Source organism: Centrocercus urophasianus, unplaced genomic scaffold (genome assembly GCF_019232065.1).
Source record: "Centrocercus urophasianus isolate 14NV4802_14NV808 unplaced genomic scaffold, USGS_Curo_1.0 seq_2, whole genome shotgun sequence".
NCBI classification, from domain to species: Eukaryota; Metazoa; Chordata; class Aves; order Galliformes; family Phasianidae; genus Centrocercus; species Centrocercus urophasianus.
The window spans coordinates 16,071,939-16,093,546 of record NW_024884755.1 but is presented as its reverse complement, the minus strand read 5'-3'; the positions used below and the strand labels follow the sequence as shown (position 1 = coordinate 16,093,546).

General features: G+C 55.2%; 3 protein-coding genes across 6 annotated transcripts in view; 2 read left to right on the top strand and 1 right to left on the bottom strand.

Annotated features, from left to right (window-relative positions):
- The window catches only part of GALNS (galactosamine (N-acetyl)-6-sulfatase), a 49,499-nt gene extending 34,846 nt beyond the window's left edge, over positions 1 to 14,653 (top strand). Inside the window, exons 13-17 of one of the 4 annotated variants that reach the window (XM_042821482.1) lie at positions 4,570 to 4,687; positions 7,017 to 10,572; positions 11,648 to 12,400; positions 12,550 to 13,524; positions 14,569 to 14,653. In XM_042821482.1, the coding sequence (XP_042677416.1) occupies positions 4,570 to 4,687; positions 7,017 to 7,103 (205 nt within the window). In that variant the 3' untranslated portion in view covers positions 7,104 to 10,572; positions 11,648 to 12,400; positions 12,550 to 13,524; positions 14,569 to 14,653. Of the gene's footprint in view, positions 1 to 4,569; positions 4,688 to 7,016; positions 10,573 to 11,647; positions 13,525 to 14,568 lie in introns of all 4 variants that reach the window. The other 3 variants (XM_042821481.1, XM_042821480.1, XM_042821483.1) reach the window with 3 other exon arrangements.
- APRT (adenine phosphoribosyltransferase) lies at positions 13,911 to 16,628 on the top strand. Its single transcript, XM_042821485.1, has 5 exons — positions 13,911 to 13,993; positions 14,569 to 14,672; positions 15,448 to 15,581; positions 15,700 to 15,778; positions 16,034 to 16,628. Exons 1-5 carry the CDS (start codon positions 13,914 to 13,916, stop codon positions 16,174 to 16,176), a joined length of 540 nt encoding a protein of 179 aa, XP_042677419.1. The 5' UTR covers positions 13,911 to 13,913; the 3' UTR covers positions 16,177 to 16,628.
- A 1,045-nt stretch (positions 16,629 to 17,673) lies between these two features.
- On the bottom strand, positions 17,674 to 21,310 carry CDT1 (chromatin licensing and DNA replication factor 1). Its single transcript, XM_042821769.1, has 10 exons — positions 21,011 to 21,310; positions 20,655 to 20,759; positions 20,352 to 20,566; positions 19,863 to 20,060; positions 19,630 to 19,775; positions 19,402 to 19,505; positions 19,049 to 19,237; positions 18,596 to 18,730; positions 18,319 to 18,520; positions 17,674 to 18,231 (listed from the first exon to the last, which is right to left on the bottom strand). Exons 1-10 carry the CDS (start codon positions 21,308 to 21,310, stop codon positions 18,068 to 18,070), a joined length of 1,758 nt encoding a protein of 585 aa, XP_042677703.1. The 3' UTR covers positions 17,674 to 18,067.
- Between the last annotated feature and the right edge of the window lie 298 nt (positions 21,311 to 21,608).

The window sequence follows — 21,608 nt, the reverse complement described above, 5'->3', positions numbered from 1 at the left end:
GAAGGTGAGGGGCATCACACCTGCTGGGGTGCTTACATCTGGGTCTGGTGGATGCCTTACAGTAGGGATTACCCTGTGCTTTCTGTTTGGCTCCTTTTTTGTTTGGCCCTGTGAACCTCTCAGTGTTGCTGTGTTTCAGAAGCAGAGCTCCGTAACCCTTTGTCTGTAACGTGCAGGCTGTTACATTCCAGAGAAACTTGGTGGTAGAAAAAAAGAACAGAGGAAGGCTGAGTAATAAGACAAGATGGGAAACCACATTGCAGAGCAGCCTAATAGCACTGATAACAGATAAAATCAAAGTACCTGAATCTAGGTGTATTTCACAATTGAAAATAATGTTGTTGGTTTTGTTTTTTTAATGAAAATAACTTCAGAGGAGGAGGAAGTAAAATACACAAATCATTAGCCAAGTCCTGCGCTCTCCCTCCGTAAATGCGAAAGCTGCCTTTGAGAGCCCACTGTCATGTTCCTATGAAATGCACTGTGCAGCAGCCACTGGGTCACGTTCCTTTGAACAGCACCATGGTTCTGTCACTCTCAGGATAGAGGTACGTGGCTGTGCCTGCATGTGAATCATCAGGAAGAAGGAGAAATTACCACATCAAGATCTGGATCTGGAAAAAAAAATAGGCTGAAGGCGTTCTTTACTTTCCTGTGGCTTTGATGCATTTGACAGTGTATTGTGTATTTATGACAGTGTATTTATTGTGGCAGAGCATCCCCTTTCCTCTCCCTTGCAGGTTGGGATGGTGGCAAAGCTGAAGGCGAGGGACTGAGCCAGTGCTCTAATACCAAAGGCAGCGTGTCAGCAAACCCTCCTCCTCCCAACCTGAATTTCACCGTAGGGCACGGTGGGGTTAATAGCAGAGCAGGTTACACTCGGAGCTGTTTGGAGAGGGAGGAGATGGGAACAGATTGCCAAGGCACAATTACACTAAATGAACTAAGCACAGACCACACCTGTGCCTGGGACCCTGCGCTCGCAATCCAGCCCTGATTGGCTCTCCAGAGACTTCCCGGAGGTAAAGTGTCAATTAGTGTAATGACCCTGGACTTTGTCCACTCCGTTCGCTCATTCTGAGCGTGGAATAATTTCATGTGCGCTGGGGGATCTCTTTTAGCAAACTCCTCACAACACCACCTGCTCACCCTCGCCGCCGCGCTCTCATTCTTCCAGTACTATTCCCAGCTCTCCTTCTGCAGGATTGTTGAGCTGGAATACAAAATGCAGCGTGCCCTGGAGGCAGCGAGATCTGCAGCCTTGCTCAGACAACAATACCCAAACACCTGTACAGATATTATCTCGTTTTGTTGTGGAGCATGTAGCAAGCCCTGCCTTTGCAGTCCAGACCTGCACATGCACTCGAGGAAAGGAGGGGACTGTGGATCCTGAATAGGAGAGACTCCCAGCTCCATTAGCTGATTACCATGAAGCAATTATCCTCATCTAACATGCAGATTACAGGCACTCCTCTGTAGCAGATTTTGTCACAAAATGCACTTCGTTCATAGGGCTGCAGAGTTTGCTGTAGGCAGACGGGGGGTACTTGACAAAGCACTGCATGGATGTTGGATCTTGTGATGTGTTACGGAGCTGCAGAGCTCAGTCTGAGCAAGACCTCAGCTCCTCAGACCAAGCGTTGTGTTCCAGCAGGGACAATCAGCCCCAGCCTTGCTGTGCTTTGTGCTGATGGCACTTTTGCTGTGTGTGTGCCCAGCCTGCTGTCCTGCAGGCGCTGCAGCCTCGCACCGTGCTGGGGACCTGCTGTACCTCCAGCTGGGCAGCACAGCTCTGTGTTCAACCGAGCCACCTCGTCACCTCTCTGGTGATCTTCCAGCACTGAGTGACACCTTCCAGCACTTGGGGTCTGTCACTGCCACGTCCTTCAGCACCGGGAAGGCAGCTGCGATCGGATATGTTTTAAGCCAGTATCAACAGGTTTAGCCAGCTTAAGAGCATGTTAAACCCCACTGAGGGGAGGTTTATAGGTTAGCAGCGCAACTCGAAGCATAATCTATATGTGTTCTTTAGCTTTAGCAAGCTTTGTGCTTCTGTGAGAAGTGCAAGACTTTTCTGTGTGCCAAGGGAAGTCATTCAGCCAATGCTAAAGGCTCAAATATCCTAACGTTGTAGGAGCTGCAGGGGAGAGCAGTTGAAAACCACCAGCATCTGAGGTTAGGCCAAGATTTCCTGTCCCTGCTGAGCAAGCTGAAACAGCCAGGAGTGTCCTGAGCACGGGAATTAAAGCAAGAAGATGGTTTAAATGATGCAAACCTGCTTTGTTACCCTGCAGTTTTCACGTGTCTAAGGCTGCTAATGAATAACGATGCTGTGGATAAAAGCAGTATTTAAGATGATAGCAGAAGGATTTATTTTTTTTTTTTCCTTGGGACAGGACTGGCATATTTGGAGCAAAAAGCAGCAGTTATGACAACATATTGTTTATCTTTCATCCCAACCACAGCTGTGTTTTCCAGTGGTCTGTCCAGATTATAGCTAATTTGGAATCGTGCGTACGGAAAGCCGCTTCGGTGGATGAAATTGGGCTCTTTAGCACTTAAACATTTGTAAAGGCATAAAGAGCTTAATGAGATAGCAGCAACATTTTGTCTTACAGGTCTGCTTCCGCGAGATCTGGAATGCTGGGGAGATGACACAGGGATGTGATGGCCATAAACACGTTAGGAGAGCAGCAGCAGAAGGCATTAAGCGATTAGCTATCTGAATGGCACGCACCGTGCAGCCCGGGGACCCACCCGTGCTTTGGGAGCCCTCCCTGGCCACACGTGGCTCTGCTGCTTTGTCTCTCTCTGTGCAGGCTCTCCTGCATTAGCTGTCCTCTACGTGTGGGCACGAGTCAGCATGAAATGCTCTTGGCCTCTTTTAAAAACCTGCTTTGATATTTCCAGGCTCGCTGCTGCGCCGACAGCCTTCTGTGTTTGAAACCCAACCGGAGGACTCGCGGATCAAATCTGGCTGAGCTGAAAGGCTGTTGTGCCACCGGGATGCAATGCTCACCAAGCCTGGAGTGTCCTCAGTGAGGGTGAAGCCATAGGGGGTGGCTGGTGGCATCCAGCCCTCTGCTCGCAGCAGTCCTTGGGGCTGCTTGAGAGCTATGAAGGATGCATGCACAGAGCAGCGTGCGAATTTGGGGGCCTCACCATTTCCACGTGGTCCGTGCAGAGCCGTAGAGCCAGGATACAGCTAGCAGGGCGTGAGAGCAACAGATTAGTTTGCTTGAGCTTGTCATTTCAAATTCCCTTCCGCTTCTCTATCAGCAGCGCTCAGGCCCATCCCCACAATCAGCTTCTCTCTGGACAGCTGCCGAGATGCGATATTTATAGGGTTTACTGGAAACTGTTGGCACATTGCTGGGCTTTGAAATGTGATTGTTTTTCAAAGTAGGAAATTAGCCGGAGTGTGGGGCTGTGGCCAGCTTGGACTGCGAGCAAAGGGAGCCCGAGGTCAGCAGCAGGCAGCGTTGTTTCTCTTTTATCTTCAGAGCCAATTTGCCGCTCTCTGTTTTTTAAGTGACTCTTAAGGTGATGGACAAAATGAGATCATTGGGTGGTCATCCTCCACGTCAGAAATACTTGAAGTAGATTCTGAACCACTTCAACAAGTACCTACTGGAGTAACAGTTGGGTAAGAATCTGGTGATTTATAGCATCGTACGAGGGCTTGGAGCCTGATGGATGGCTCCCAGCTTGCAGTAATGAAGCCGTAATGTTGCAAAATGAAGGAGGTATTCTTGTCTTGGACCAGTCACTCCTATTCTTCTCCATCTTCCTGTTTGCATATTAGTTCATTTTACTTAGCGATCGTGAAGAGTTTTTCTGGCCAACAGTTGGTTGCATTTGAAACCCTTAGCTGGAGAATGCTCTTGAAAACAAAGTACTGACATTGCTGTCACTTCCCTTCAGTGAATGCCTCCACGTGATGCACGTTCTGCAGAAAAGCTCTCGGAAGAGTGGAGGATGGGAGCACTGGGAACTGGGTGACCTCACATGCGACACGTGGAAGGACAGCCTTAGCAGACTTGTTTATGTGTCGTGTACCTGGCAAGGTGTCTGTCCTGTACTCTGGTCTCCCTAGATAACCACTTAAAGCACCGGCAGACAACCCCAAAGCACCTTTCCTTTGCTAATGACATCCCCCTGGGAGCCAACGCAAGCTGGCAGCATCTCTTGTCCAGCATGTGAGGCACTGGGGCTGCTGGAAGCAGCAGCTGTTCGTGCTGCAGCCCTGTGCTGAGCTGCTCTGCTGGGAGCCATGTGCTGCTGTGCTGGGGAGCACACAGGGCTGTCTGCTGTCCCTGCCCCCCAGGCTGGGAATCAGGCCTGCAGCCTCGTGCCCAGCCAGGATGGATTCTTTCAGCCCAGCTCCTTTAGTTCCCGATGGAGCTGCGGGTGTGCAGTGCTGGCTGCCTGTTTACGTTGCTCTTCTTCACTGCAGCCCAGAATATGTCTTCTGGCATAGCTTGGTGATGCTTTAACAATGCTGTGTGTCAAACCTGCTGTATTCAGGAAGCCCCACTAACAACTTCTGAATTTTTTTTCACGTTCTAGTTTCGCTAGTGATGAATACCAAGGAGTTATGAGGCAGATATCTGCTGTGGTGCAGCAGCACAAGGAGACCATGGTGCCCGGAGTGCCACAGCTCAACGTGTGCGACAAGGCTGTCATGGTGAGCAGTTAAAACATTTACAATTCCTTTGCTTAAAGTACATTTTGTCAAGGCTTAAAAATGTCACTGAATGCTGGGAAGGGATGGGGAGGAAGGGAGGGCTGTTTGTTACCTGTGGGATGCAGCTGCACAGCACAGCTCGTACGGAGCCAGTTGGGTTATGTGTGCAAAGCCTGCCAGCACGCTGTGATACGCTGTGACTTCCTCCCTCAGAGACACCAAGGTGTCTGTAACTGTAGATGCTTCTCCTTTCAATCCACTCTGCAGATCTCAAAAGCCCTCTGTGTTTTGGGTGGTGGGACTGAGACAGTGGATCTTGTCAGATACTCAGATCACTGAGCATCTTTGGTGCTGTGTGGTCTCCTATCCTGGTACACACCTGTGCCTGTCTCTTCCAAAGTCCTTCTGCTCTGAAGCAGGCCAAACTGGTTTCCAGTTCTGTTTTGAATTGCATGTTGGAAAGTTACAGTTTGGCTTTCCTTCCAAATGCTGCTTGGCCTGTTGTGAACCTGAGAAATAAACGGGATGGTTCTTAGGAGATAAGGTTGTCAGATGACAAGAGTTTGTGTAATTTAAGGGGATGTGCCTGTATAGACTGACACAAAACAGCAACAGCCAAAGTCTTCCTGACACTGAGGTAACCTTATAAAGCATACCTTGACTGCTGCTTAGGCTCTGTCTCCAGCCAGCCAGAGCAGTGCAGAACATGGAGCTGCCTCTGTCTCCTTAATAAGAAAGCAGAGATCTTTTTTAGCAGTTGCTACCTTTTATTTTTGGATGTCAAGCAGGAAAACCATTTGAAGGACCATTGTTTCTGCATTGTTCTCTTTCATTATTCAACCTTGCCTTTAATAAACCCTGTTCTGTGCTCCTCTGGGCTCAGGCACTCTCCCCAGCGTCTGGCTGCTCCCAGAGCCCTTCCCTGGAAAGAGTTTTCTTCTGTGCTTCCAGCTCCAAAACTGGTTCATAATAACGTGCAGTCGTGGTGCTGTTTGCAGCTGCCCTGGTGCAATGTGTGCAGGTGCTGCAGGAGCAGCAATGCTGTTTGTCAGCACACGGTGCCTTTGGGTTGCAAAGTGGAACAAGTGCTGGACTGGAGGTCCCATACTTCACCCCATACTCCAGCCCTCTCTCTGGATCTGTGCTGCCTGAATATTTGCTTTGTTTCTTTGGATCTCTGGTTCCTCCACGGAGCGATCAAGCAGCTGAAATTTCCCACGGTGCGTTTTAAAATTGAGGAGTGGACTTAGAAAAGGCATTAATTGTTTGCAAACGATCTTGGAGCCCTTCGTGCAGCCGTTCCACCAAGCTCGGCTCTGTGTTCTGCTCCCGACCTGCAGAGATAGCTGGTGTCTCACTGCCATCTGTTGTCAGCTGCATGGAATAGAAACCTGCTCCGGTATCTTTGATGGGGTTCAGCTTCTGTTTACCTCCACAGGAACTTCATCAGTTTAATGACTTGAAAAACTTAATGACACAAAAGGCAGTAGGTCAGAGCTGAGCTGAGCGTTAACGGGCGACAGCGAGGATCTCCCATGGGTGGACTTGGAGAGTCAGGGAAAGAACACACAAGATTTGTGAGGGCAGAGATCTGCCATTCACGTTGGCACAGACCCAAATGTTAAATGACACATACAAAAAAAACCCCTAAAATTGAAAGAACTCTGTCATCCAAACTCCTTCCTCTGTTAATCCCTTTGGAAGCTGAGGTTTGCAGTGGGATTCCTTTCTGATGCTGCTTCTCTGTTGTGTGCATGCTGGAGAAAAGTAGTTCAAGAAGCATGAAAACAAGGGAGGAGAACAGTTTTGCTCTGCATGCATTGGTGTAGTTGGCTCATAAATGCCTCCCAGTCCACTGTTCATGAATTTGTCCATCAGAATGCTTGTTTAAAACACAGACATTTTTCTCTCTCACACCCTCAGCCTTCAAACACGGGTGCTTTTTACTTGCTTCCTTAATAAAGCACATGGGAATTGTAGTGCTGGGGGTATGAGCTCCTTTCTGGATCGTAGGAGAACTGGGAATTCACCAACAGCTTGTGATCTGTGCGCTCCAAACTGCTGCAGGGAAGGGAAGAAGTCACTACGAGTCCCACCAGGTTGCAGGAGAGACCACCATATTCCAACAGAGGGAATCATCTGATGCATAAGGATCTGTAGTCTTCCCTAAAGCCTTTTTGAATAGGATTTGAGCTTGGAAGATGGATGATCCCAGCTGCAAGAGTTCTGTTTTTCAGAAGGGGTCCATTAGGATGCAAGGCTCAGCAGATACTTTGCGTGAACATCTAACTTCATTTCTTTTCTGTGCATTTTGTTTGTTTTTTAACAGAATTGGTCTCCCCCAGGCTGTGAGAAGCTAGGGAAGTGCCTGAAACCACCCAAGTCTGATCCAAAGAAGTGCTTTTGGCCTCACTGATCTTTCCTGCAGCCTTCAGGAGCTGCCCCAAAAGCCCTCCAACCGCCTGGACGCAGAGTTTACAATGCATCTCTCCTCGCGTTGGCACTCCTGTTTACCCAGGAAGGGTGTGATGTCTGTGTGATATCATCATTTGCTCTTCCAAAAGGGACGGTGTTTATATTGCTGGTGCTCAGGGTTTAGCCTGTCCTCATCTGTTGGTTTCATCGTTTCCATAAATGGTAAATTTTCAGTGAGGACTGTTTTAACTGTGAAAGATCTTTGGACAACCCCAGCTCTGCCGTGAGCTCAGAAGCACCACGGCTGCACCTTTCCTCTGCCTTCTTCCAGCTGACCTCCGGAGTCACTGCATCGTGTGGATGCCCCAGCAGCAGCCATAGGAGACTGCTCAGGAAACCTACAGCCCTGCCCAAGCTGCCCTTGTTTTCTTTGCATATAACTTGTTGTTCTAACATTCCATTTCCATTGTGAACTCTTTGGACACCGGCTTGTTTTTGCCTGTTCTTCCTAAGCTTGCAAGCACTGGGTGCAGCCGTACGGCCCACGCTGCTGCTGTGCATGCCTGAGTGCAAACAAGAGCTGCATTCTCTTCTCAGCTAGGGGTCAGCACAGGCAGGATGCCCTGCGTGTTTTCTTTCTGTGGCTGCAAAACGCTCAGCAGGTCACACTGTGAAGAAATTTGCAGGTAGGGTTCCTGTAAGTATCGCCTCATTGGTGGTGTGCAGAGCATTCCGGGGAGCTGGGGCTCTGTGTTTCACGTGTGGGATCCTCTTCATTTCCAAAAATCTCGATCCAAATATGGTGTAAGTCACTCTTTCAGTCTCGTGACCTGGGCCCAGCCAACTGCAGGCTCAGAAATGCCCGTTTGCATCACACGTTAACTCTTGACCCTGTTTCCAGCGTATGCTCTCCGAGGAATTCTCCTTGTGCAAACTCTCCCCCAGCCTGGGTGCAGCACTTCTCTAAACAGAGTTCATGGTAAATGCAGATTCTTCGCATAATTTCACACTGTAAATTGCTCACCCCGTTTCGGGTCTGTTTCTCACCCCCCTCACTGTTGCTAATAAACGTCTCTCGAGCAGAACCTAGCAGGGTTGTTGTGGAGCTGTAAGGGAATAGTTGGAAGCAATGTAAGCTTGCTGTCTGCACACTGACGGGTCTGCTTCCACCCCTCCCCTGTTTGCTGCAGGACACGTGCCCTCTCCACAAGGCATTTTGCTGCCCTGAGAAGGATCAAGGTACTCCGTAGGGCTGCTTCCTTCCCAGGCAAAGCTGAAGCTGGCTTGAGACATGCTGACAGCTTCTGTGTTAACCGCTCTGCCTCCTGCAGACCTCTCAACTTGTTCTCCTTGCCCACCCCATAATCCCAAACGCTCTCATCCCCCCAATTCCCATGTTTCATCTCCACAGTAATTCCTAGCACCCATCTCCTGAAGCTGGATAATCCTCTAAGGTTGTCATGAGCACAGTGCTCCAGCCAACAGCAGACCCTCAGCACCTCCCTGCCCGCAGGCTGTGTGCCATCCCAGCCCCTACCTGCCCTTACCAAGAGCCAGAGGCGTTCCCAGCCCAAGGCTCCATTCTTACCACAAATAAAGATACCACCAGACGAGGGAGTCCGGCACCACGGCCGCCTGCACGCCGCTGTCAGCTCTCCAACAGCTGTGAGCGTCTGCTGCAAACTGCAACAGCTTCATCTCTGCGCGCTGCCTGTGAGCAGATCCCAGGGCTGCAGCTCTGCTGGGTGCTCCCCCAGACACCCTGCCCAGCTCTCAGCCTTTGCACCGTGCACATGGTAAGCGTGCCACGTGCTGGGAGCCACGCGCCCTGCCTGCTGCTTCATTCTTGTCTCTCTTGCAGCTTGCAGTTTTGAAGACACTGCTTTTTTCCTCCTCTGCGTTACTTGCTTGGGCACGGCAGCCCGCGCTCAGTGTTTGGTTACTCAGCACACAAAGTCTCCATCCTTTACTGAAATAGTCCCTCGGTGCATAGACACTGGATGTAAACTTTGCACTACGAAGCTGGCTGCTGGAAATGACTTGAAGTTTGTTTACTTAATTGCTTTGCGTTTGGTAGCTAGGAAAGATCAAGCTTCGTAGAAAGAAGCGACTGCTTTAAATAAGAACAGTCGTTCTACAGCTGGACAGCTGGGCAGCACTTTAAATCAATGCCTTTCCCAAAGATGTACTGATTTTAATATTGAAGTGAAATGAGGAGCCAAGGAAAAGAAGCAAACGGATTTATCAGTGAGGAGTCGGAGGGTTTGTCTGCACACACCTGTGGACAGCTGGCACCTCGGTTCTCACAGCTCTGCCTCCTGGATCACGGGAGCTGGCCGAGCTTAAAAATAACTTGTTTTGTTTTCCTTGCATTATTTTTAACACGGATCAATTACCCAACCCACACAGCTGCCCGGCGCACTTTGGAGGCAGGGGTGGGAGTGAGCTGAGCGCACAGCCGTGGCACCAACCCCGCCAGCCTGCAGCCTGCAGGCAGCCCTTGTGCCCCTCATCGTTACCCCGAGCTCTGATCCACGTGATGGCTGCCTGCTGTGGGGCTCCTGGCTTTGCAGGGGCTGCGTGTGCCATAGCTGAGAGCCAGGCCCCTTTCCTGGTGGGATTTAGTGGCCTGCAGCAGGGCTGCTCCCCTGGTGGCTTCCTTCCTCAGGCCGCGAGCTGAAGGAGAGCTGGTGTCATTCTAAGGCTGCTGCTGTGCCACGTTCCTGTCTTTAAATACGTTTAAATACGTCTCCTAAATGCTGAAAGCTTCACATCTGCTTGGGCTGAGAGTCCGAGGAATTCCTGCCTTTAATTTCCAATTAGCTGAGCCTCTTGAGTCGCCCTCCTCTGCCCCAGAGGCTCTGTTATCATCCCACCCTCCGTGCAGAGAAGCTTCTGAGATGGATGTCAGTAATAAAGTCCTGCTGCATTTACAGTCCGCAGCTACAAAAATGGAGCCTGGCTTTAAAAGCCTGCAGTGACAAATGGATTGTTTCGGTGGCAAATTAAGTCTCCGTGGACCAACAATTTGGGGAGGAGAACGCTGGGATTGGAATGCAGAAGATCAATTCCAAACACTTAGAGCCAAGGTTAATGCCCTGCAAACAGAGCGGAGTGCAGTGATGGCAGATAACGTGCCTCCGTGTTTCAACTGCCAAGCAGAGGAGCGCCGTGTTAGGAGCAAAAATGGGAAAGTTTGGAGCAGAACACGAGAGACAGAGCACGGATTTGCTGTTCTGTGCTGTTTGGGACTGAGCTTTCATGCCAGCACTGAGGGTGACAGTGTGCTTTTACTCAAGGCACTGGAGCTGACCCTGCTGAGAAGGGAGATGTTGAACTGGGGGCACCTGTGTGGTTCTGCAAGAAAGCAAAGCAGCCGAGATGAACATCTGAAGGCCTGAGAAGACTTGCACCAAGGAGATCTTTGCAGGCACAGCATGAAGTCATTGCAGAAGAAAGACCTTTCAAAGGTGAGCGTGGGTTCAGGTGGGGATTTGGGGTTGGAAACCAGTGTTGGAAACCCCAAAGAGCACTCAGACAGCTGGCTGAGCAGGGATCCTGCGGCCGTCCTCAGCCTGGGGAGCCTGTAGGCTGCATGCGCTGAGTGATTGACTGCTTGTTCCATAGCCAAGTAACTGTTTTGCAGTTCAAATGGCTCCTTTTCCACTTTTCTGAGCAGTTTTAACACTTGGGAATGCGCTGCTGCTGTTGTTTTCTGGTTCTGTTTGATGCTTTCCATTTGCTATCAGAGAGCAGCGCAGCGGTGTCTCTCCAATCAAACTCATAGCTTTTAAGTGCGGCTGTGAGGGAAGAACTGAAATCTCATCTGAGGTTCCTTCTTTTTGTTGGAAAACATCTCCTTTAGACACAAAACAGACCCCATGTCTTGGTTTTCTTTATATCCTGTGCCTCCACTTGGAGTTTTGCTGTTGCTCGAAGTCCAGTCTGAATTATATAAACGCTAAATAAAGGTTCAGCCCGAGCCAAAAGCCTGTGGTCTCTTAGAAGAGCAGAAACCTCTGCCATCCAACTTACTGGGAACCAGCCTGGCAGCTGGCACACAGTTCTCTGCCTTTTTCTCTCCCAGGGCCACTTCACACCCTACTGGGTGTGAGGATACAGAGGCTGGCGGTGCGATCCCCCCCCAGAAGGAAGAGGGGCAGAAAAGCCCATCGGCCGCTTTGCCAGCAGCAAGGAAGGCGTGCCAAATGCATGAGCTCTGGCTCCAAATCCCCCTCCTGCTTTGGCAGGGGGAAGGAAGGAGCTCTGTGTCCCCTCCAAGGGCCTGAGCTGGAGTCAGCTGTGAGCAGGAAGCTCAGCAGCCAGCGCAGAGCGCGGCCCCTTACCCCCATTAGAGGGGACACAGCGAGTTCGCTGCTCACAGCACCAATCCAGAGCCTGGGGAGCTGGCTGGGGAGCTGCATTCCTCCGCTGTTGAAATAAGATATTGCACATTTGTGGGGTTGTTTTTTTGGGTTTGGTTTTTTTTTTTTTTTTGGTTGTTGTTTTTTATATATATTATCATTATTTAAAACTGCTTTAAAGTGCCTGCGTTTCCAAAGCTGAAATTGAAACGAAGCGTTCCGGAGGATTTGGATGGAAATTTGAGTTCTCGTTTCCCCTTGTGGGGTATGTTGAAATTTGGGGCATTTTGTTCCACTTCACGCTGAAGTTTTAACATCCTGAACGGAACAGAAACTTCCACGCTCAGCGCAGCTCTTCTAATTGCCCCGTGAAGCTGATTAGAGTCAGCTCCGAAGCCTCCATCCAAACAGTTGCTGTGTTCTAACAACATCTCTCACATCGGGATCTTAAAGCGCTCATCCACGCTTGGGAAAGAGGGGCAAAGGTGTTCTCCCCCTCCTGCGGTGCCATCCAGGGAGGCAGATGTGGGGCTGCAGCCCTCCCCGATCCGACAGCTCCCCATGATGCGATATTCCAGAGCTGAAGCCCTTTGACATCACCGTTGGAAATTGGTCCTAGGAAAGTTCTTTTCGGATGGAAACTGCGGTAGGAGTCAGCCCTGTTGTTTGAAAAGTTGAACAATTACAGGGAAACTCGTTTACTTCTGGATGTTAAAATCGGTCAGTGCAGCCCTCCGAAATGAGGGATTGATTAACGAGGTGCAGTGCTGACAAAAAGCCTGGAGAAATGTTCTTAAACCCGAGCTGGCACGTTGCGTCATTTCTGGCAGCTGGAGGCTTGGTGTAACCTTCCGTAGCATCGGTGCAAGGCCTGGGAACCTCGTGTAGCTGCTGGAAAACACTGCTGTCCTATGGGCTGTCACTGCAAAACCAGGTGAGGTGGAACCTGCAGCGTGTGGTGGGCTGGCACAGGGCAGGGCTGCCTGGCCATGGCACCGCGGGCAGGGGGGCGGCAGGGTCCCTTCCCATCGCCTGCTTATTTCCATGGCTAGGCAGAGCAATTCCATCGCTTCCATCCAGCAGGAAGAAGAGAGGAGCTGCCGGAACGGCTGACATCTGGGATTGTCGTTGGTGGGATGACAAAAGAGCAAAACCCTTCCAGTTGTTCTGCGGGAGCACGGGTGCAGCGCGGCGCCTGTTCCAGCGCGTGGCCTCTTGCCACAGCTGTGTTTGCTTCGCTGGAACAGCTGTTAGGATTTTTCTGGTGCCAAGGAGATAATCTGACTTCAGGGAAAATGTTACTCTGCGAGGGAACGGTTGTGGAAGGAGGCACGCTGAGCTCCTGTGTGGGCTGCCCTGGCAAAAAAGCCTGGCGAGGAATGGAGCAACCTCTGAGCTGACCTTCAGCTCGCCCCAGCCATCCAGCACACAGGTGCCTTCAACCAGAGGGCCAAAGAGACCCTATGGATGGAGAAGGAGGGAGGTGGAGCAGTGGAGGATTCAGCCTGCAGTCTCCTAGAGGCTGTGCATCGAGAGCTGGAAATGCAACAGCGTGGGGGCGATGCGGGCAGAACCCTCACTGTGCAAGAGCCCCATGTGACAGCTGGGAGGTGCAGGGGCAGCTCTGTGTCCGCAGCCAGGCTGCTGCAGTCCCTGTCAGTGGCAGGCACCACACTCAGCTGGGGTTTTGCATGCTAGAGCTGTCTTTGCTTTCAGTGGGCAGCTGTACCTGGGTGCATTTGGTGCAGATCCAGGTCAGATCTGCTAATGGAAAAGGAGATCTGCAATCATTCGGCAGCGCATCTCCTGCCCGCGATGGATTTTGCATGGGCAAATGGCAATTCCCACTGCAGGAGGTGGAACTGAGGGCTGTGCAGGAGCACCATGACTGCCTCGCCAACCAGAACCGCAGAATGGCCTGGGTTTCAACCCCCTGCTACGTGCAGGGTCACCAACCAGCAGATCAGGCCGCTGGTGCTCAGCTGGCCCAGGACCCAGGGCGCTCTGCTGCGTCCATCTGCTCTGATCGTAACCCAAACGGCTCTTAACAAACGCAAGGTACGATTGCACAGCTGCACAGGAGTCGATGAGAGACAGGAAAGCAGGAAATCACGTAGTCCTTACGAGCACGTTATCTGTGCGAGGCACTGGGAGGGGTGAAAGGGGTGGAAACGTTCCCCTGCGCACGGCGCCTCTCTTCCAAGCGGAGCTCCGCGCGCTGCAGGGAGCGCAACCAGAGCAGCGCAGCGAGCGGCCGGGGCATCGCGCCTTGCGGTGCTGGAGCTCCGTGAACCGAAAGCTTCGCGCCCAGGGCTGGGGACGGGGCTCCGGAGCTCCGGGCTCCGCACACAGCAGCAGCGGAGCTCGGCGCAGCCGCGCAGCGCCGCGGAAGCTCCGCCCGCCGGGTGCCGTCCGGCCGCGGTTGCGCAGTCGGTGCGCGGAGCGCCATGAGCCGGGAGCGGCTGCGGGCGGTGCGGGACCGCGTGCGGTCCTTCCCCGACTTCCCCGTGCCTGGAGTGCTGTTTCGGTGCGGGTTTGGAACGGGGGAGATGGGGCCGAGGATGGAGCCGAGGAGCTGGGGGTGGGGATGGGGATGGGAGTGGGGATGGAGCTGAGGAACTGGGAATGAAGGAGGGGGTGGGAATGGGGCGGGGGAATTAAGGGTGGAGATGGGGGTGGAGGAGGGAGACTGGGGACGGGGCAGGGAGCTGCGGTTGGGCGGGGGATGGGGGATGGAGCAGTGGATGGGAATGGGGCTGGGGGAGTGGAGATGGAGCTGGGGATGGAGCAGGGGATGGGGAATGAGGATGAGAATGGAACCAAGGGGCAGAGGATGGGAATGAGGCGGGGGACTGGGCTGGAGATGGAGCAGGGGATAGGGTATGGGGGTAGGGATGGAGCCAAGGAGCTGGGAATGAAGCAGGGGATGGGAATAGGGCTGAGGAATGCAGATGGATTTGGGGATGGGGCAGGGAGCTAGGGATGGAGATGGAGCGGAGATGGAGATGGAGCAGGGGCTCCTCTGGCTGTGCCCCCTGGGTGTAGTAGCAGCATCACCTGCATCCCTTGGTTGCTTGCTAACTGCTCTCCCTCTGTTTGCAGCGACATCAGCCCCCTGTTGAAGGATCCTGTAGCTTTCAAGGCTTTGATTGATCTTCTGGAAGATCACCTGAGGGCCTCCTTCCCCAAAATCGATGTCATTGCAGGTGGGTGTTCAGCTCTGAGGCTGCTGCAGGGCGCTGTGTGCTCCCAGGTGCTCAGTGTGGGCAGACACCTTGCTGATGGGACAGGAAATACCATAGCCCTTGGACATTGTCTGCTGGCCTGCATTGTACAGTAACAGCAGCATGGTGTTGCCCTTAACCCAGAACTGTCCTTTCCTGAAATACTGGTTTGGGATGGGGCGGATGCCAACCAGTGCCAATTTTGTAATTCCATTGTTAAAAAAGAGGCTTTTGGTGAGCACTGCAGCCTGGTGTGCTGTGCCTGGGCAGCCCCATGGCAGGGAGCCCCTGTTCCAGCATGTTTGTCTTCCCATGCAGCTTTTTTCAAGCCAACTGAAACAGCCATAGCAGTGATAATGCGTTTCAGCATTAAAGAGGCTGAGAATGAAAGCGCTGGGAAGGGAACTGCTGGGGCTGGGTGATAGGCCTGAGCTCAGTCTGGACAAAATCTCCAAGTGCCTGCTGATAACCTGCTGTGCAAAGTCCTTGGCTGCATGGCCACAATGATAACTGGGGCTCAGCTGAGCTCAGCTCTGTGAAGGAGAGCTTGAGGGGAAAGCCAGAGGGGTTTCTGCTGGGGGGTGGAGGTCACTGATGGGCTGTGGGACGCTGCACTGACGTGTTGGGGTGGGCACAGGTATGCATTTAACCCTTGGGGATCGCCGTAAGGGCACGTTGCTCTGGCACTTGGGAGGATGAACACGGGGTGTCGATCCCAAATGGCTTTTCTGGGTGCTCTTGCTGCTTGCCCCCTCAGGTCTGGACTCCCGTGGCTTCCTCATCGGCCCCCCCCTGGCTCAGAGACTGGGAGTTGGCTTCGTGCTGATCCGAAAGAAAGGGAAACTCCCCGGCCCCACCGAGTCCATCTCATACGCCCTGGAGTACGGCAAGGTGATGCCCAGTGGGGGAAGGGGTCAGCAGGCTGTGCTTGGGCTCTGAGGGTTAGCAGGTTAGGAAGCCTTCCTCTGCAAGGCAGGGCTGCAGTGAAGATGCTCTTTCCACTCTGCAGGCTGAACTCGAAATCCAGAGCGATGCTGTGGAAGCAGGACAAAAAGTGGTCGTGGTGGATGACTTGCTTGCAACTGGAGGTGAGAGAAGCGGGTGCTGGGGGGGGACAGGGGGTCACCCTGGTTTCCTCCACGGGGGAACCTTGAGAACATCGTGTGTGGAAACCACCACCATGTAACATCCTGCAGTGTGCGAGGTGGCAGCAGCAATGGTTGTTGTGTGTCAGTGGCTGCAGCAGCTACACCTCATGCTGTCATGGAGTTCCCTGCTGCGTGCTTTGCTTGCTGCTGCTCCTCGAGCAGGGATCTCTGTGCTGAAGCTCTCTCTGCGTGCAGGTACGATGCGTGCAGCCTGCGAGCTGCTGGCGAGGCTGAAGGCTGACATCCTGGAGTGCCTGGTGGTCATTGAGCTGAAGGCCCTGGGGGGAGCAGCCAAGCTGGAGACCGTTCCCTTCCACTCCCTGCTGCAGTACGACTGAGGCTGCTGGCTGCTGCAGCACCTCTGGGGTTGCAGGCGGTGACTCTGGCTTGGTGTCACGATGGGGTGGGCAGGGGGACCTGCTGCACTGACTCCTGCACAAGAAGCTGTGGAAGCTGCAGTGCTGCCAAGGCACAGATCAAAGCATGCTTAGCGCACGGATATTTTGGTTTTGAGTTCACCTCTTTGGGGAGGAGGAGACCACGATGCCAGTTGACAGGTGTTGCGTTCTAGGCTACCAAAGCAGGGCAGGGTGCTCCGCAGGGCCACAGGTCCCTCTGCCTGAAGGAGAGCTCCAAGCGGGTCCTGAGGAGCTCAGATGGGCGCAGTGCTGCTGTGCCTCCTGGTCTGAGCAGGGTTCAGGCCAGCCCTGGGTTATCCCACCTCCCTATCTTAGCAGGGGCTGAACTCGCTGGTACAATAAACATGGATTTATTTTTCTATTTTTTCTAACCTGTCTCAGCGCTCTTCTTGCAGCAGCAGGAGCTGTTTATGACCCTCGTGGCAGCGCTGGGGGCTGTAGCCTGAGCCCCCCATTGCCACCCCAAAACCTTCCAGGAGGCAGCAGCAACCACGTCCAGGTATCTCCATCCCACAGGTCGGAGGGGAGCACGTGGGCAGCGTGAATCTCAGTGCTGGAGGAGCACCTTCCCACCACAGAGCACAGGGATGGCCTGCCCTGCTCACAGCCCTCGTTGTGCCCACTTCTATCACCATTCCCTAAAAAGCCACTGCACAGGGAAGCTTCCCCTGGGTGCTGGGATCCCCAGGGGTGAGCACACACACACTTGGCGCTGCTCGCAGGCCCCCGCTGTGATGTAGAGAAGGGGAAAAATGAGTTCCACCCCACGGAGCTGTGGAAAGCAGCTGCGCTGTGCGGAGGCGAGCGCTGGCCTCGCTGCTGCCAGGGCTGGCTGTGCGTGCAGCCAAGGGGTGACATCAGGGAACCTGGGGACGGTGCTTTCGCTTGATGCCATGACTCACAGCGGCACTTCGGAGCTGCTACTTCCAGGCAGGAGGAAGCATGTATATGTGTGTGTGTGTGTGTGAGTGAGCAGTGAATGGGAGCTGGGTGAGCTCCCTGGGGAGGCACGCATCTGCTGTGCTCAGCCTGGGGGAGCAAGATGTCCTGTGTGCTGGGTCCAAGCCCTGCTGGGCTCACGCTGCCTTCAAATTGGAAGTTCCCTCCAGCTCAGCCCTGCACGCAGCACCTCAGTGCCCCCCCTTCCATCAGAAGGCAGGATTCACCCAAGCCAGCTGAGCGGCCCCACGTTGGGCAGCCCCTCCCCACGCTCACCCCTCTGCCCCGTGCCAGAGCCACGCCGGCCCCGCTGACAAGAGCTGCATTCAGCTCTGCTGAGCCCACGCTCACTTTTTCCAACGAGGCTTTCTGCACTTGGACTGTGCCCCAGCCCTTCCCTGCGTGAGCGGCCGGGGCCCTTTGCCATGGAGCAGCACAGACAGCGGGAGGAAAAGCGCTGGGTTCACAACGCGACTCAGCTCTATTTAAAACATTTAATATAAATGTGTTTTGACAAGTCCTGTCGTCGTTTCCAGCGAGTGCTGGAGATGTGCTTCCCTCCCTTAAAAACACAACCAGACCCAAACACCAAAACCGGCACCTTGTAACTTCTCTCCCTCCTTCCTCCTTGCCCCCAGCGAACAGAAGAAGCCCCTGTGCCCATCCAGGGCATGGCACAAAGGAGGCTGGAAGCTCCAGATCTCACCCACGACCCCAGACTGCTTTCAGCCTTAGAGGCAGCTGCAATCTGCAGGGACCCAACAGAAGAACTAACTCCATCAACACCCGCTTTGCTCGCGGAGCACGGCCAAAGCTCACTATGCTTGAAGAATAGAGAACTGCACGGGGGAAGCCCGGACTCCAGCAGGGCTCAGAGGGCTTCTGCCTCCTTGGCTGCCTTCTCCAGCCTCTCGGTGACGAGGCTGAGGTCCACGTTCTTGTCCAGCTTGATGTAGGTGTCGGTGCGCAGGGCGTGGATCGTCACCCAGTCGGGCAGCAGCTCAGCCAGGAGCCGCAGGTGCTTCTCCATCTCACCTGCAGGGATGGATGCAGACAACAGCTCAGCTCCCAGCCCGGCAAAGCTCAGCGCCGTGCCGCCCGCAGCCCCAACCACCCCCCTACCTGCTGCCATCTGGGTGGGGAAGCTGTCAGCCAGACGGACACACGCCAGCTCCATGGGCAGCGCCGGCTTCTTCTCGGCCACAAAGACCCCACGCAGGATGCGGGCCATGGCCGGCAGTCGGCCCAGCATGGCCAGCCGCTCCTCCTGCCCCGCCGCCCGTGTCATCAGTGCCTGCAGCCGCCGGGCCTCCTTAGCACGGATCTGGGGAGCAAGAAAAGGGGCTCAGGCACAGGTGGGCCCCCTCCCCGGGGCCGTGGCCAGGATGGAATTACTCACCCGCTCCAGCAGCTCCTGGGACACCCCTTTGAGAGCGCTGGAGGTGCTGGCAGGGGATGCTGCTTTGGAAAGCGCCGGTTCCTCCGCACCGGCTTCAGCGCTTCTTAAGGCCAGGTTGGCAAGAGCTTTTTCCATCTGCTCATGTGGACGGAGGAGGAGTTGGGTTACAGCTGGGAGGAAGGAGAAGTTTCCCCTCTGCTGCCCCCCACCCCCACCAGGGCCACCCTGCAGCAGCCCAGCGCTCCCCACACGTGCATCAGACCCATCTGCGTGGGGCACGACCTCACCTCCGGCCCCATGGGCAGCTCCCCCAGCCTCGTGCACACCGATGTTCAGTGCGTGCTCCCATCTTACAGCACCGAGTTGGCCCACACAGGAGCAGCCCTTCCCCACCCCTCCCCATACAAAGCGGGATGGCTGCTGTGGGGCGGTGGCTGGGTGCTCCCTGCTCACCTTAGTGCTCATTGTGCCCCGAGCTGCACTCAGCACCTCCTGTGCCGTGCTGATCCTGTCCTCCTGTGGTGGCCGTGGCAGCTCTGCTGGGCTGATGTCAGGCACCTCATCCACATTGAAGCGGGGATGCCAGCGGGTCAGCTTGTCCTCCGGCACCTCCATGGGAGGGCTCAGCGCAGCCAGGAATGCCTGCAGCAGGGTGAGAATGTGGCAGCCGGCTTGGGGAAAGCCAGAACCGGGAGAAATCCCAGCAGCCACGCATTCCTTGCTCTCCATGCTGCATTACTGTCCTCCCACCCACTCCTTCAGGGAGCGAGAACAGCCTGGCTCCCTGGCAGAGGGCTGGGGCTCACCGCGTGGTGCTGCTTGACGATGTTCACCAGGCTGCGGTGGAACTCCTTCCTGCGCTCCAGCAGGTGTGATGCTGACAGGTGAGGGCGACCACACAGCTGCTCATCTGCAGGGAGAGAGGAGAACATGACTGCGGCGTCACAGCAAAGACCTCAGGGTACAGCAGCAGAGCTGCAGGGCTGACCCACGCCCAGGCTGTTTCAGACCCAGCAGGTCCCAGCCCTGCGTACCTTCCCCCAGCACCGGCTCCAGTGTCAGCTGGTACTCCGACTTCTTCACGCCGCTGCTGTAAGTGGGGATGTTCTTCTCCTGGCGGAAGCGGTACGAGCTGGGATACACTGCCTTGATCTGCCCCACGTGCCGCTCCTCAAACTGCCTGCAACAGCACCAGAGAGGTGGGGAATCCCAAGGGCCGACACAGGCAAGCAGCCCCAGCTGCACGCCAGCACTGCTGCAGACTCACTTGCGCATCATGTCCTGCACGCCCTGCTTGACTTTGGCGAAGGTGATGGTCTCAGCACGGTTGAAGAGCATCCCAGCAATGGTGTCCACGCTGCGGAACATCTCTGCCAGCACTTTGTACTTGTAGGGCAGCGTCAGCCCTGGTGGCGTGTCCTGTGCCAGGGCATGGAAGCGCTGGTATGCGGGGAGCCGTGCGCTGCTGGGGATGGAGAGGGGTCACTGAGATGGGAGCAGCACGCACCCCGGGCTGGGGCAGGACCCATGTGCTCCCTCCCATCCCAGCATCCCACACTGGTCCCGGCTCACAGCGCTCTGGGAATGGCAAACCCTCCGGGCTCAGGGCTTTGCCCAGGGCAGGGCTGATCTGTGGGACCCTGCTGCCACTCTCAGCAGAAATTCAACATCGCATGGGCAGAGCAGCACCGTGGCCATTTCCCCTGTGGCAGCAACCCCTCCATGCCCCACTTTCCTCCTCGGAGCTGTTTCTCACCTATTCTCTGCTGCTACCGGAGCCTCTGTTCCGGTGACCCCAGGCTGCCCCGTCCCACTGCCTGCTGCCTTGGCACGGAGCCGCAGCTCCAGGCCCCGCAGGCTCTGCAGGCGGCTCCGCAGCTCAGCGCCGACCCCAGCAGGGATGGGGGGCAGTTGGGTGGGGGGCTTCATCCTCATCCTCTGGAGACGGCTCTGCAGCGTGGCCAGTTCCTCCTGTGGGGTCAGGGACAGTTAATAAAGGATGAAGGCACAAAGAGATCAAGTGGAGACCCCGACGTGGCACTAAGCCATGCTCCCATACCTGCTCCAGGCACGCTGTGCTCCTGCTGTCCCGCTCCGGGCTGGGGGCGCGCATCCTGCTGGCTACGGGGGGCTCCAGTGGACCCAGCGAAGGGGGGCTGGCAGGCTGTGGATCAGCAGGAGATGGGATTAGGGTGTGAAAGCTGGGGCTGCTCCTAGGCGTGCGGGCATTCCCGGGTCAGCTTCCGCCATCCAAGCAGCGGGACCCGATGCCGCGAACCCAAAGCGAGCAGTGGGACCGACCCCCCCCATTCAAACACCAGGGACCCTTCCACTCAAACGCCAAGGATCGCCCCCAAATCAAACACCGCACACTGGACCGCGCCCCGCTTTCACGTCCGCCCCCCCAGCGCCCACCTCCGGCCCCGCATCCCGCGGCAGCTCCAGCCGCTTCCGCGCCGACTTCCCGCCCCGCTCCCCGCCCGGCGTCTCCGCTTCCATCTCCCGGCGGCTCCGTTTCCTGCCCGCCATCCGCGGCACCGCCGGGGCAGCGCTGCGGGTCGGGGTGCGCGGCGACGCGGGAGCGCGGGCACCATCGTTCCGCGGCCCCGGGGGAGCGAGGAGGGCGGCCTTGAGACCGCGGGCGCCGTGCTTGGCGGTGAGGCTGCTGGCGGCTTTGGTGCGGCCGAAGAAATCGGTGAGGCGGAGCTGCGCCATTCCCTGCGCGGGGTCCCGCCGCGTTTGGCGGGAACTCGCGCGAACTGCGGCACCGCCCCCTAGCAGGTCACGTGGGGCGGAATTGGCGCCACGGAGCTCTTAAAGGCGCCGCGCTCGTTTGGCCGCGTTGCTGCACGTGGGGGGCGGGTGGGGCTACGCTTTCGGTTTGGGATGGGGGGGAGAGGGGGTCCGTGCTGGAGGGAGCAGAGCACGCGGCTCCCGGAGCAGCTTCCAGCCGGCACGCTGCTCTGGAGGTTGCTGCTTTTATCCGTTCTTCCTAAGCTGGGCTTGCAGCGAG